At 44.8% G+C, this 13,629-nt stretch overlaps 1 protein-coding gene across 3 annotated transcripts; it reads right to left on the bottom strand.

The window, feature by feature from the left end:
• Positions 1-231: 231 nt before the first annotated feature.
• LOC309527306 (vomeronasal type-2 receptor 26-like) lies at positions 232-11,059 on the bottom strand. 3 transcript variants are annotated; one of them, XM_082214044.1, is made up of 6 exons: positions 10,348-11,059; positions 9,612-9,863; positions 7,524-7,706; positions 5,176-5,403; positions 2,075-2,201; positions 232-1,662 (listed from the first exon to the last, which is right to left on the bottom strand). In XM_082214044.1, the coding sequence occupies exons 3-6, from the start codon at positions 7,581-7,583 to the stop codon at positions 746-748; spliced, it is 1,332 nt and encodes a 443-aa protein (XP_082070170.1). In that variant the 5' UTR covers positions 7,584-7,706; positions 9,612-9,863; positions 10,348-11,059; the 3' UTR covers positions 232-745. The 3 variants fall into 3 exon arrangements, with proteins under 3 accessions (XP_082070170.1, XP_082070169.1, XP_082070171.1); XM_082214043.1 differs by lacking the exons at positions 9,612-9,863; positions 10,348-11,059 and adding an exon at positions 8,332-8,984 and having other exon boundaries at positions 7,501-8,212; XM_082214045.1 differs by lacking the exons at positions 9,612-9,863; positions 10,348-11,059 and adding an exon at positions 8,332-8,424.
• Between the last annotated feature and the right edge of the window lie 2,570 nt (positions 11,060-13,629).

The following is a 13,629-nucleotide window of genomic DNA, read 5'->3' as shown; positions in this document are numbered from 1 at the left end:
TGCTTTTTCTCCTTTGTGATGAACCTGTATCACACAGTACACTGCTTTCCTTAACACCAGGGATGTCCAACAGGTCGATCGCGATCTACTGGTAGATCCCCGGGAGGTTTTGGTAGATTACGTTCGATCACTGGGTCACTTTCCTTGGCGTTGCTAAAATTGAATCCGTCCCAGTCCCCTCGTCCTGCCCTCCACGGATATGCAGAACGGGATATGGAGTTTCTCCCCAAAAAACCTTAAAAACAGGACTTTCCTCCTCCCTAAAAAAAGGTCAACAACTTTGACCTGAACCCCACAAAAACGGGGGTAGATCACTGCCAGTTTTTAATTCTGTAAGTAGATTGCAGTCTCTTGGGAATTGGCCACCCCTCTTTACACCAATCCTCATCATGCCCTCATTTCTGGAAAGAATTGCATTTTGTGACATAGTTTCTACATTAACATTTTACTTCTTTATCAGAGGCCAACTATGAATGTCTACTTAGACAAGCGAGAGATCTGCAACATACCACACAGTTTTTTGCATATTTGATACCTACAAAATATTAAATCAATAGAACTTGTGGGCATTCCATGGTCACCATAGCCTCATCTTCATTGGCCATGACCTATAGCCTTTGGGACATTAGTAAAGGGAAGAGAAAATATTTAAAATAGCAACACACAATAATCACTCACAAGTGAAATAGCTTTTTTTTTTTTACTTCTTTGCTGAACACAGGTGTGTAAGATGGGGGGGAATCTACTAAGAATCAGATGCCATCTTTAGTTTTGTTGTCAGATTATTCTTTATATTCAAGTTAGGCCTGAGAATAATAATGTAGCACTTAGGAATGAAGATGCAGCCCAGGAGCCCAGCACTGGAGGCCAGCATAGAGAAGACTTGCACGGCTACCATGTATTTCCCCTTGGTGCTCAGGTAAGTAGGCACAAAGGACACCCAAACATTGCAGAAGACTAGCATGCTGAAGGTGATCAGCTTGGCTTCATTGAAGGCCCCAGGAAGTTTCCTAGCCAGGAAAGCCACCGTGAAGCAGATGGCAGCCAGGAAACCCATATAGCCAAGGGCAGTATAAAACATGGCAACAGACCCTTCATTGCATTGCAAGATGATCTCTCCAGGCTGAGAGTTCATGTCAGAATCTGGGAATGGGGGAAAGAACCCCAGCCAGATGATGCAGATAAGAACTTGGACACTGGAACAGGAAATGACAATAGAGTTGGCCAAACTCTTCCCCAGCCATCTCCTCACTCTGTTCCCTGGCTTTGTGGCCAGGAAGGCCAGAACCACAGTGATGGTTTTTGCCAAGACAGAAGAGATGGCAACAGAGAAGATGATGCTGAAGGCCATTTGTTGAAAGAGGCAGGTCTCTTTCTTTGGCCGGCCGATGAAGAGGAAGGAGGTTAAATAGGAGAGAAGGAGAGAGACAAGGAGGATGTAGGAGAGGTCCCGGTTGTTGGCTTTGACTATGGGAGTTTCCTTGTATTTAATGAAAACTCCTAACACAAAGATGGTGGTTAAGCACAAGAATAGGGCAGAGGAAGTCAGGATTATTCCCAAGGGTTTTTCATAGGCCAGGAAGTTGATAATTTTAGGAACACATTTATCTTGATTCTTGTTTGGATGCTGGTCTTCTGGACATTTGGTGCAATGCTTTGCATCTGAAAAGAAGAACAATGACTTCAGCATCATTCATATGTGCGCAATTAGTCTGTCACATTCCACAAAAGACATGTTTTGTTGTGAAAATTTACATTCCAACTACATTTGAAAACTAGACTAATAGCCTGTTCCAGTCACTGTAATGCAGATTAATGTGTTAATTGAATTGCAAAGGGCTAGCGGATACATCAAAATGGCAACCAATCACATGTAAAACACTTGGGGCATTGGTAATGGAGATGATACAAAGAAATGACATTATGGTGCCTGGGATTTCTGGATCCTTAAACACCCACCAGTCTACACATAAGGCCATTTCTTTCAACTCCACAAAGGTCTAATTCATCCAAAAATATCTAAATATAATTTACCCATTCCTTAAAGGCTGCCCTTTCCTCTGGAGACACTTACCTTCTTGGGTAGAGATTGTCCCTTCCTTGCAGGGAGCGCAATCATAGCAGCAAAGCTGCTCTCCTTCCCGGATCACCTTGACATACCCAGGCTGACAGTTCTTGCTACATCTGGAATGAGGCACCATCTACTCATAGACAAAGGATCAATAGTGAGGGCTATTTCTATCATGCAAAGTCACAGGAAGTAATAGGAAGGGAAAGTAAGGGGATTATGGGAGGTATTTTCAACAGGATATCATAAGCAGTTTAGACCTTGATTTTGGCCAATTATATGTATAAAAAATGCAGTTTAATGACTTCTCTGCCAGAGGCTGGTTCATTCAGTTTGCTGTTCTCAACCTAACCTGCCCCATGGTATTCTGAATCTGCTGACCTCATGGATCCACTATGAATGCAGATCTAACTTGATCCCTGCCTCATCTCTGTATTTGTTATTTCCTTCAAGTCTGTTAGAAACCTTAAGTAAAACTTAAGGTATTAGAAGATATCTGAAAAATCCATGTCGCTGATATGGAAACCACACTTTTGCAAAGCTAGAGGGTGACCTTCAAAGGGGTATCCGCGAGACCCTGTTTCTCTCCAGGAATGAAATCCAACCTGTCTTCTAAACTGAAGCAGATTAACTGTCAACAAAGAACTTACGATCAGGTTCCTTCATGAGCATTACCTTTATTGGTCTATTGCAGGGGTCTGCAACCTTTAAGACAAAAAGAGCCACTTGGACCCGTTTCCGAAAAAACAACAACAACTGGGAGCCGCAAAAACATTGCAACATTTAAAACAAATATAACACTACATATATTGTTTCTGGCCTTAATGCTATATATACAGGATCGTGCAGTCAGCTGTCAATCTCAAGAAAAAAGGACAAATTAATAGCTAATTAAAATATTTAATTTACAACCAGGTAACCAGGTTAGTGGGACTTTTGCTCCTGAACCTCAGTGCTCAGTGTCTGCACATCCAGGGCTGTAAGACGTCACCTTCATTTTCACACAGGCTTGCAAGCTGTCATCTGTGAGGCGTGATCGGTGCTTGTTTTTAATATAGTTCATGTTGGAGAAGACCTGCTCACATACATATGTGGAAGAGACCACAAGGGCCATCGAGTCCAACCCCCTGCCAAGCAGGAAACACCATCAGAGCACTCCTGACATATGGTTGTCAAGCCTCTGCTTAAAGACCTCCAAAGAAGGAGACTCCACCACACTCCTTGGCAGCAATTCACCAAACTTTCACCTGCTTAAGTTTAAAAAGGGGCTTCAAGCAACTAAAAAGGGGCTTCAGGCAACTAACTCCACGTGGAATTCCACGCGACCGCGACTGCATAATCAATGCCACAAAATGCCAAAGAAAATTAACCAGGGCCCCAGTGAACCATAAATCATAATCAGTGCCTGATGTAAATAATAATTAATAATGAGGGCCCAATGTCATCCTCGTCATTATAAAAATAATCCCTCTCTTCGTGCCGCCCAGCCTCCCAAGAAAAAAACCCCACTTCAAACGGTCACAAAGCACAAATTCCACGCGACCGCGACTTGCTATGCCCAATAATCAATGCCCCAAAATGCCATAGAAAATTAATCAGGGCCCCAGTGTACCATAAATCATAATCAGTGCCGGATGTAAATAATAATTAATAATGAGGCATTCGTCATTATAAAAATACCGTATTTTTCGCCCCATAGGACGCTCCGTCCCATAGGACGCACCTAGTTTTTTTGGGGGGAAATAAAGAGGAAAAAATTCCCTTTATTTCCCCCCCAAAAGCAGGTCGGGGAAACCGAACCAGGTCGAGGAACAGCGGGATGGCGGCGCTGCGCCTCCCTGCTGTCCCCCGAGCTTGTGGGGCTGGCCGATGCCTGCGGGGCGGCAGGCTGCTATCCGCAGCGTGGGGAGCCTTGCCGGGAAGTCCGGCAAGGCTCCCCACGCTGTGGATGTCTGCCTGGCAAGGGGGGCGCTCTGCTTTAGGGCGCCCCGCCCACCGGGCGGCAGGCTGCTATCCGCAGCGTGGGGAGCCTTGCCGGGACCTCCGGCAAGGCTTCCCACGCTGCGGATGTCTGCCTGGCGAGGGGGGCGCTCTGCTTTACGGCGCCCCGCCCGCCGGGCGGCAGGCTGGTCACCTCCGCCCCTCGCCTCCGCCCCTCGCCTCCTCCCCTCGCCACCGCCCCGGAGCCGCAGCAAAGGCTTTAAAGAGCCGCATGCGGCTCTGGAGCCGCAGGTTGCCGACCCCCGGTCTATTGTATACTTATTTAATAATAAGAATAATTTATTATTTGTACCTTGCCCATCTAACTGGGTTGCCCCAGCCACTCTAGGCAGCTTCCAGCATATGTAAAAACATAATAAAACACTAAACATTAAACATTAAAAAACTTCCCTATACAGTAGAACCTCTACTTACAACCGCATCAGGTTACAAACGCTTCAGGTTACAAACTCTGCCAACCTGGAAGAGTTACCTTGAGTGGAGAACTTTACCCCAGGATGAGAACGGAAATTGTGTGCCGGAGGCGCAGCAGCAGCAAGAGGCCCCATTAGTGAAAGAACGCCTCTAGTTAAGAACAGTTTCAGGTTAAGAACGGACCTCCAGAATTAATTAAGTTTGTAACCAGAGGTACCACTGTACGGGGCTGCCATCAAAACCAGTGGGCTTACTTCTGAACAGACCTGCATAGGGAAATCTACTCTGATGTAACCATGGTAAAAAAATGAAGTCAGGCAATTTTTATTCCAGATTTGTTGATCCAGAATTCTTTCATGTTTTGCTCTGCCCACCTTCAAGACCAATTCCACCCTCAGCCCTGCCTGCAGCTCCCTGAGAGATTCGTCTTTCATTTCCTTCTGAGGGAATGTGACCCTTGGGAGAAAAAATGGTTGCCTGCCCATGGTTTAACATGTAGCTCAAAACAGAGGAGCTCTGATTTGGAATTGCCATGCTTTTTGGAGAATGAGTGAATATGGAAGAACCTTTCCTGAGTATTTTCAAAGCAATGATAGCTCTGTTTTTTTGAGGTCTAATCAACAATACCAGAAGTATTGTTAGAACTTAACGGATGATCAATAGAATAACATTAATTGAATGGCTCAACCCACCTTGTTAAACCAAGGAGGCCACACAATGGCATCCTGGTCGATGGTGACTTGTACGCCTTGGGATCCCTGTTTCTCCACACGCCCAACTTTCCCTTCATGAAGGGAGTTATTGGGAAGAATCACAAAGTTCACAATATCAAAGTCAGCGGCCAGTTGCCCATTCTCATCCAAATAAACTCCGTCCACAGAAGTATTATAAAATCTGACGTTTCTCAGGTAAGAGTGAAGCTAGAAGGACAGAGAAAATCCTGGCATTTATCGAAGTATTTTCTTTTCTTTCTTTTTTGTTTGAATAAACTTTATTAGAATTTTAAAGAGAGATACAAAGATTATTATCAAATATCACTTGATCCAAACTAAAATGTTAATGTAGCTAAAAAGACAGATCCAGACAAAAAGGAGAGGGGGGGGAGAAAGAAAGAAAGAAAGAAAGAAAGAAAGAAAGAAAGAAAGAAAGAAAGAAAGAAAGAAAGAAAGAGAAAGAGGTAGGATAGAAAGAAAAAGGATTAAAATAGACTCATGCTCTAAGACTCATGGCTGTTGTTGAAAATAACTTTTGTAAAAAATCCAGAAGCCTTTTTATTAGGTATTTTAAGCCAAGATATACCGAAAGAAAAGAGGACTATTTTCATGTATGCCATTACAGCAGCAAGGCCTTTATTTATGTATGCCACTACAGAAGCAAGAATGTTGATTGCACAAAACTGGAAGACTGGAGAAATACCAACTAAAGAACAACAGCAAGAGAAGTTGATGAACTATGCAGAACTGGCAAAAATGACAGACAGATTAAGAGAAAAAGGCAACAGTGACTTTGAAAAAGAATGGGAACCATTTATATTATACTTGCAGAAACAAAGAAAGCCGATAGACTTGGTGGCAGGATTTAAATAAACATTCACATTGTTAGTATTAGAAAATGTGTAAAAGATAGAGAAATAATATGGTGTATTCATTGTTATTTTTATGTTTTTAGGTTTGATATTATTGTATAAATATGTTATTAGTAACTTTTTCTTTTAGGAGGCAGCAAAGTGGGTGAAAGGAGAACCAAACCAGAAGCGGAAGTTGGGGGAAGCCTAGGAAGGGTGGGAGGAAGGAATGCATAGCAAATGTTATGAATATGAGATGTGTGTAATGAATGAAAAAGAAAAATGAATAATATATATTTTTTTAAAAAAATAAGACTCATGGCTGTTGCACATGGCTTAGGGTCATAGAATCATAGAGCTGGAAGACCCTGAAGATCATATGGAACTAGCCCTCTGAAATATAGGTATATGCAGCTGTTCCTTACAGGGATTGAACCTGCAACCTTGGTGTTGTCAGCACCATAGTGGCCACACAAGGTTTTTTTTTGTTTGTTTGTTTTAGTGGCCCCAATTTACTTGAGGTCTTGGAAAATGGGGCCCTCTTTCAAGCAGTGGAACGGACTCCTTTGGAAAGTGGTGGAGTCTCCTTCCTTGGATGTTTTTAAACAGAGGTTGGATAGTCATCTGTCATAGATGCTTTAGTTGAGATTCCTGCATTACAGGGAAATGTAGGAAGATGACTCCCAGGGGTCCCTTCTAGCACTACAATTCTATGATTCTAGGTTTCTATGATAAATAGGCACCAGTAGAAGCTCACATGTTGCAGCCGAGGAGGAGTCGGAGTCAATGTGACTTCAGAATAGGTAAAATGTTGCCTCAGTTCTCCTCTAATTCTGAAAGCACCTCAGAGACTGGCTCCAAGATAGTAAGCTGCCTTATACATAAGGAATCTCTTTTCTTAAAACTTGTAGACATTGGTTTGAGTCCTACCCTTCAGAACAGGAGAAAATGAGCTTGTTCCTTCTTCCATATGACAGCCCTTAAGATAGTTGAAGATGGCTCTCATATCTCATCTCAGTCTCCTCTTTTCCAGGCTAAACATACCCAGTTTCTTCAAGAATTCCTCTACTGCTAATAAGCCCCATGCCCCCAATCTTATATTTGTTCATCTGGTTCTTCGTGCCTAAGTGCAGAACCTTACATTTGTCCCTATATAAATTCATTTTGTTAGCTTGGGCCCAGTTCTCCAATCTGTTAAGGGCATTTTGATTTCTGATTCTGACTTCTGTGGCATTAGCTACCCCTCCCAGTTTGGTATCATCAGCAAATTGGATGAGCACCCCCTCAATTCCTTCATGCAAGTCGTTTCTTAAGACGTTGAACAACAACATTGTTCTTGGAGACCCCAAGGACTGGACCTGTTATATAAGTAAAATAACAATTGCAGAGTGGAACTGATTGTCAGTTCAAGTGGAACCATATACAGCCATGTCACTAGAATAAAAAGGAATACCTGTGATGACTGGATTCTTTCACCTTCCGATCTCTTTCTGCCCACCATCTCCACCCACTTGGCTCTGCATGAGTCTGCAGCATTTAAGGCACGTGCCAGAGATCGGACAGTGTTGTAAATGCTGTAAGTGTCTTGAAAAAGGCTTCTTTCCAGGACATCTTGAGGGTAGCTCTTCAGGTTTTCCTTCGCAATGCATCGGTTCTGGCCTTTCACAGATAACACATGCTTTGAATATAAGCAATGATATCCATTTTCCCAGATTGTATTCATATCAATATTACCATGATATATAACTGGCAGGTTATGCTTCGGTTTTTTTTTGGTCTGGATAAATAATGATAAATAACCATAGATGTGCTTGTTCATAAGCATTGTGGGAGATAGGTTGGAGTTGAAGTATGACAAAGCTATTGTGATCCAAATTTTCCCTGTAATTGGAGTCAGGGTTGCACCCACCACGTCAACTGTTGTTAATACGTCTACCAAAGACAGAGACTCCCCATAGTACAGAAATACATTGATTCTCCTGTCCATGGAAAACAAAATCTTGTGCAGGATCTTGTCCAGCAAATCGGGCACAATGAAATCCTCTCGTGAGATTTTTTGTGAGAAGGCAACACAGACACTGCTCCTAATGAGAACGGGAGTCAAGGTGCTCAGAAACCTTTCTCCATTGTCCGTGTCAGGAGCAATGAGCCCGATCCACGTCCACCTGAAATGCAGAAGTAGACGAACAATCCCTTGGCTTGGGGGTTCTTCATTTGGGATCACCCGGTAGATGAAAGGGAACTGTGCTTTGCCAAGAGCATGATTAACGGAAATGTAACTTACCTAGTAAGGAAAGGAAAGATTGAAGAGTTTCTTTTGCTTTCAGGGCAAGCGCTGATATTATCAATTAACTTGGAATTCTGCTCAGGAAGGGTCATGTCCTGTGCATTTCTCTGTGTGGTGCTCCTAAGCAGCTGTTTAATAGATATTTCACATTTTCCGTGTGAGGTCAGTTCTATAGATTTCTTTTCCTGCCCTATATTTATCAACCTTCAGCATAAGGTCCTACCGCCTGAACTCAATTCACTTTCTGCTTCTCACCTGAGCACTGCGGAGAAGCTACCCAGTGCATTACATTTATATATGCCATTTTGAACTGTGATGATATCTCACAGAGCAGTTGGTGCTCTCAGTGGAAAAGGGCTCCACTGGCAATGTGAGAAAGCACCACACTTTTCTGGGTATTTGGAGCAGCTATGAAGCAGGGATCGCAACACTGATAGGTGATTTTGAAAGGGGAAAGTGTAAATGTGCCATCCCTCTACTTCTGCCAAATCAAAAAGGAAGGAAGGAAGGAAGAGAGGAGAGGAGAGGAGAGGAGAGGAGAGGAGAGGAGAGGAGAGGAGAGGAGAGGAAAGGGGAGGAAAAAGGAAAGGAAAGGAAAAGAAAAAGGAAACGAAAAAGGAAAGGAAAGGAAAGGAAAGGAAAGGAAAGGAAAGGAAAGGAAAGGAAAGGAAAAAGGAAAGGAATAGATGCAGCTGGAAGAAGGTAGTAAAGATATAACCTTAATGGATCTGAAGAACTCTTCTCAGAAGATCTACTCCAAAATTATTGGTGCCAGGCAGACCCCTAAAAGGTGTCTTTTTATCATGCCCCATTTCCCCTTGTACTTCCCCACTAAGCTACTAAGCAGTGTAGTTCTCATGAGTGTTCTGTTTATAGAAACATAGAATTGTAAGGGACTCCAAGGGTCATCTAGTCCAACCCTCATGCAATGCAGAAATCTCAACGCACGGTCTCCCATCCAATTTGAAACCATACTGGGCCCTGCTTAGCTTTGTAAATGTGCTAGCAATGTTGCTGCTGCACCGCTAGGATTGTTTCCCTTCTTACAAGGGTGTTCTGGTGAACTCTCTTTGTGGGACTTTTCTTCTCACAGCTGGACAAACCCTTCACTAAGGGTGGGAGAGCTTCTCTAAGCACATGCCTACTATTAACTGGAACAAGGGGCTGTGTGATTCCTCTGGTGGAAAGGGCAGCCCTTACTTCTCTGAACAATTCCTGGCATTTTCTCCAACAAAGCAGTGGTTTCCTGCAGGCTGCCTATGCTTTTGTTTTCATACCTGGGGGATTTTGTAAATTCCCAGCGAACTTGAAATTTGGGCAGAGGTATCCGAATCAAGCCCTTCAATGAAAACCAGGGGCTTGCTCTGTCTTCCGCAATTGTAGTTTGGAACATTTGCCCTGCCAGGAGAGAGCAGATCTATCATCACGTCGTAAGTCACTCTTGAATTGAAATAGTTCTCATAGAGGTCGTAGCCCAGGGTGACATTGGGCAAGATCCCAGGATCCTGATTTATCTCATGAACAGCAATCTGCAAGGACAGGAGATACCAGTAGGAGACATCAGTCCTACCATAAAACAATGTATTATTCTCATGTCATTCTCCATTCGCTGAAATCATATCGAATCCCTGCTTTCTTAATCTTCAGCCTCTGGATTTTACTCAAAGAATGACACCACAGCTTTCGCACAGATCTAAGCATGAAGCAAATCGCCATCACGTAATCTGCCATAAGTGTGCTTGATACAAGGTAAACAGCTGCTTGCCACCGAAGCAGAGACAGAAAAAAATCATCAAATTGTAGAGATGGAAAGGACTCCATCCCCCTAAAGTGCAGAAATCTGAACTAAAGCATCCATGACAGATGGCCAATACATTTGGGCACTTGAGCACTGTAAAGAGGGAGTACGCAATATTCAAACATGTTAAGGAAATGTTTGTGGAATGATGGGGCATTGGACAAAATCATAGCTGAGTTTAACAGCCTTATTCTGATTCCTTTTCAAGTGCTTACCGTATAACCACATTTTGTGGGGGCATGCTAAAATTGTACGTTGACAGCATAGATTGCACTGTAGATATGAGCCCGCTTATGATGTGGTCTCCTGGCTTGTAATAGTTCAGCGCATCTGGATAGTCCCTCCTCAGGTTCAACGAGCATTTTGCCTTCAGCATCCCAGAGGCAGCACTGGGTAGCAGCTGAAGGAACAGCAACAGCAGAAAGAGCATCACTCTGGGTCTGACGGCTGTCGTGGCCGCTATTGTCACTGCTCTTAACTTCATAAGCAGCTAATGAGAAGAAGCCCAAAGTCTCCAGGAAGACTCCAGTGGCATTTCAAAACAGAGGGACGATATGGGACCTCCACATTGGCAGAATCCCTGCCTGCCACAAAAGCCCCCAGTGACACACGAGAGACTTAAATACAAACTTGTTGCTTGAAGTTGCCTCATGCTGCTCTCCACTCTGAGATGTCTGTTATTGGTCTCAAAGGTGACGTTTGGCTGGCTGATCCCTTGGGTATTTGCAGGGGAAAGAGGACTAAATCACTGTGATTCTGATAATTGCAAGGGGAAGCATCGCCTCTGCCCTGTCAAGGACTCTCTTGGTGGGGCTGGAGGAACAGGTGCAGAAGGAAAACATGTTTGCAGGATCTCACTGATGTCACTGCATCTTCTGAGAAAGTTCAGGGAGGGGGAAATTGACCCTGGAGAGTGGCCCTTTATTTGAGAACAGCTGTCTGATAGGCTGGGATCAAGCTATTCTTTTTGGATAGGTGTCACCACCACTTTTGAATTCATAGGCACCTTTGCAAACCAAAGAAACTGTTCTGTGGAACATCCCCCACCCCACAACTTGCTACCACATGATGCTTATTTCATTAGGTGAAAGATGAACATTAGAGCTTGTCCCTTATATTCCCAGAAAAATATATGTAAACGAATCATAAGGGCAGTGGCAACTAAAAACGAGCTATTCTCTATGTACACATCTACATGCGCCCCATTATATTTTAAACTTAGAGAGGTCTATGAACATACACCTTATTTTAATGAATTGACTTTTGCACAACTTTGGAAAGCTTTTACATAGTTACGATTAAATACAATAAACTCTGCTTATAGAAATGGGAGACACAGAGGCATACCAATAAATGAACTTATTTGCATTAGAGGATGTCCTGAAGTTAGAGGACCTTATGCATTATATCTTGTGCTGCCCCTTATATAATAAAGCAAGAGAATGATTACGAAGCACTTGTTTAGCGAATGGCTGTGGGGCAAGTCTTGCCAGGCCACCAGAAAAGTGTCCGTGGTGCTAGGTGTTTTCTTAGCACCAAACTCTATTGGAAATGCTGGTGATGCTTCAAATGCGAGAGGAAAAACCGTAAGCCCCACATCCTGGCTCCCTCCAATTTTGGACAAACTGTGACACCCCACCCCTACCAATAGTCTTTAAATACAGTAGTTTCCAATGACAAGACAGGATCAGGCCCTATGTAATTTGAGCTGAGTACTTTGAGAATGTTTCCTTCCCCTCCTAATCAAAGCTGCATTCTGCATAGCAGAACTGAAGACAAATCTCTGGTAGGCTTTGTAGCTCTTTTCAGAAATGTAACGCTGTATTGTAGAATCCTCAGACTGATTTTATGATGATACTTTTCAAATGTGAGAGTATGGTAGGCCTTCAAGCTAGGAGACACCTTGATTTTGAGGGAAATAAAAAGACTTTGTTTTTCTGTCTTCTCCATACTGTTTGTCCTATTACCGTATTTTTCGCCCCATAAGACGCACCGGCCCATAAGACGCACCTAGTTTTTTTGGGGGGAAATAAAGGAAAAAAAATTTTTATTTCCCCCCCAGGTGTGCTGCGCTAATCCAGAAGCTTGGGGTGTGCTGAGCTCAGCGCGCCCCAAGCTTCTGGTTGCCAGCAAGCAGTCCGCTAGCCCTGGGAGAGCCGTGGGGCGCTCCCAGGGCTAGCGGATCGCTGCGCTACACCAGAAGCTTGGGGCGTGCAGAGTTCAGCGCGCCCCAAGCTTCTGGGTGCGCGCAAGCAGTCCGCTAGCCCTGGGAGAGCCGCGCGGCTCTCCCAGGGCTAGCGGTCCGCTGCGCTAATCCCGAAGCTTGGGGCGTGCGGAGCTCAGCGCGCCCCAAGCTTCTGGGTGCGCGCAAGCAGTAGGCTAGCCCTGGGAGAGCCGCGCGGCTCTCCCAGGGCTAGCGGACCGCTGCGCTAATCCCGAAGCTTGGGGCGTGCGGAGCTCAGCGTGCTCCAAGCTTCTGCGTGCGCGCAAGCAGTCCGCTAGCCTTGGGAGAGCCGCGGGGCACTCCCAGGGCTAGCGGATCGCTGCGCTACACCAGAAGCTTGGGGCGTGCTGAGTTCAGCGCGCCCCAAGCTTCTGGGTGCGCGCAAGCAGTCCACTAGCCCTGGGAGAGCCGCGCGGCTCTCCCAGGGCTAGCGGAGCACTGCGCTAATCCCGAAGCTTGGGGCGTGCGGAGCTCAGCGCGCCCCAAGCTTCTGGGTGCAGGCAAGCCCTCCGCTAGCCGTGGGAGAGCTGGGTCTCCCACAGCTAGCGGATAGCTTCCTGAAGCCTGGAGAGCGAGAGGGGTCGGTGCATTCGCCCCATAAGACGCACACACATTTCCCCTTCATTTTTGGAGGGGGAAAAGTGCGTCCTATAGGGCGAAAAATACGGTATGTCTTCTAACATCCCGGCAGTGACTGTGGTTTTCGAATAGAATTTGATATACTTTAATACTTAGTAAATGATAAAAAAAATCAACAATTCTGTGGGTATTTCCAACTGGTTAGGTTAATACTATTCTTTGAACCGCCCTGAAAGCCCTGGGTATAGGATGGTATATAAACTCAATTAATAATAGTAGTAGTAGTAGTAGTAATAATAAAGGTAAAGGGACCACTGGCCATTAGGTTCAGTCGTGACCGACTCTGGGGTTGCGGTGCTCATCTTGCTTTACTGGCCGAGGGAGCCGGTGTTCAGCTTCTGGGTCATGTGGCCAGCATGACTACGCCGCCTCTGGCGAACCAGAGCAGTGCACAGAAACGCCGTTTACCTTCCTGCCGGAGAGGTACCTATTTATCTACTTGCACTTTGACGTGCTTTCGAACTGCTAGGTAGGCAGGAGCAGGGACCGAGCAACAGGAGCTCACCCCGGCGCGGGGATTCGAACCACCGACCTTCTGATTCGCAAGTCCTAGGCTATGTGGTTTACCGCACAGCACCATCCGCGGCCCAGTAGTAGTAATACAACCAACTAATTTCACAGAATTGTTGTGAGA

This window comes from Podarcis vaucheri, assembly GCF_965113315.1.
Source record: "Podarcis vaucheri genome assembly, chromosome: 2".
NCBI classification, from domain to species: domain Eukaryota; kingdom Metazoa; phylum Chordata; class Lepidosauria; order Squamata; family Lacertidae; genus Podarcis; species Podarcis vaucheri.
The sequence above is the reverse complement of the archived record's forward strand: the minus strand, read 5'-3'. Positions and strand labels throughout refer to the sequence as shown.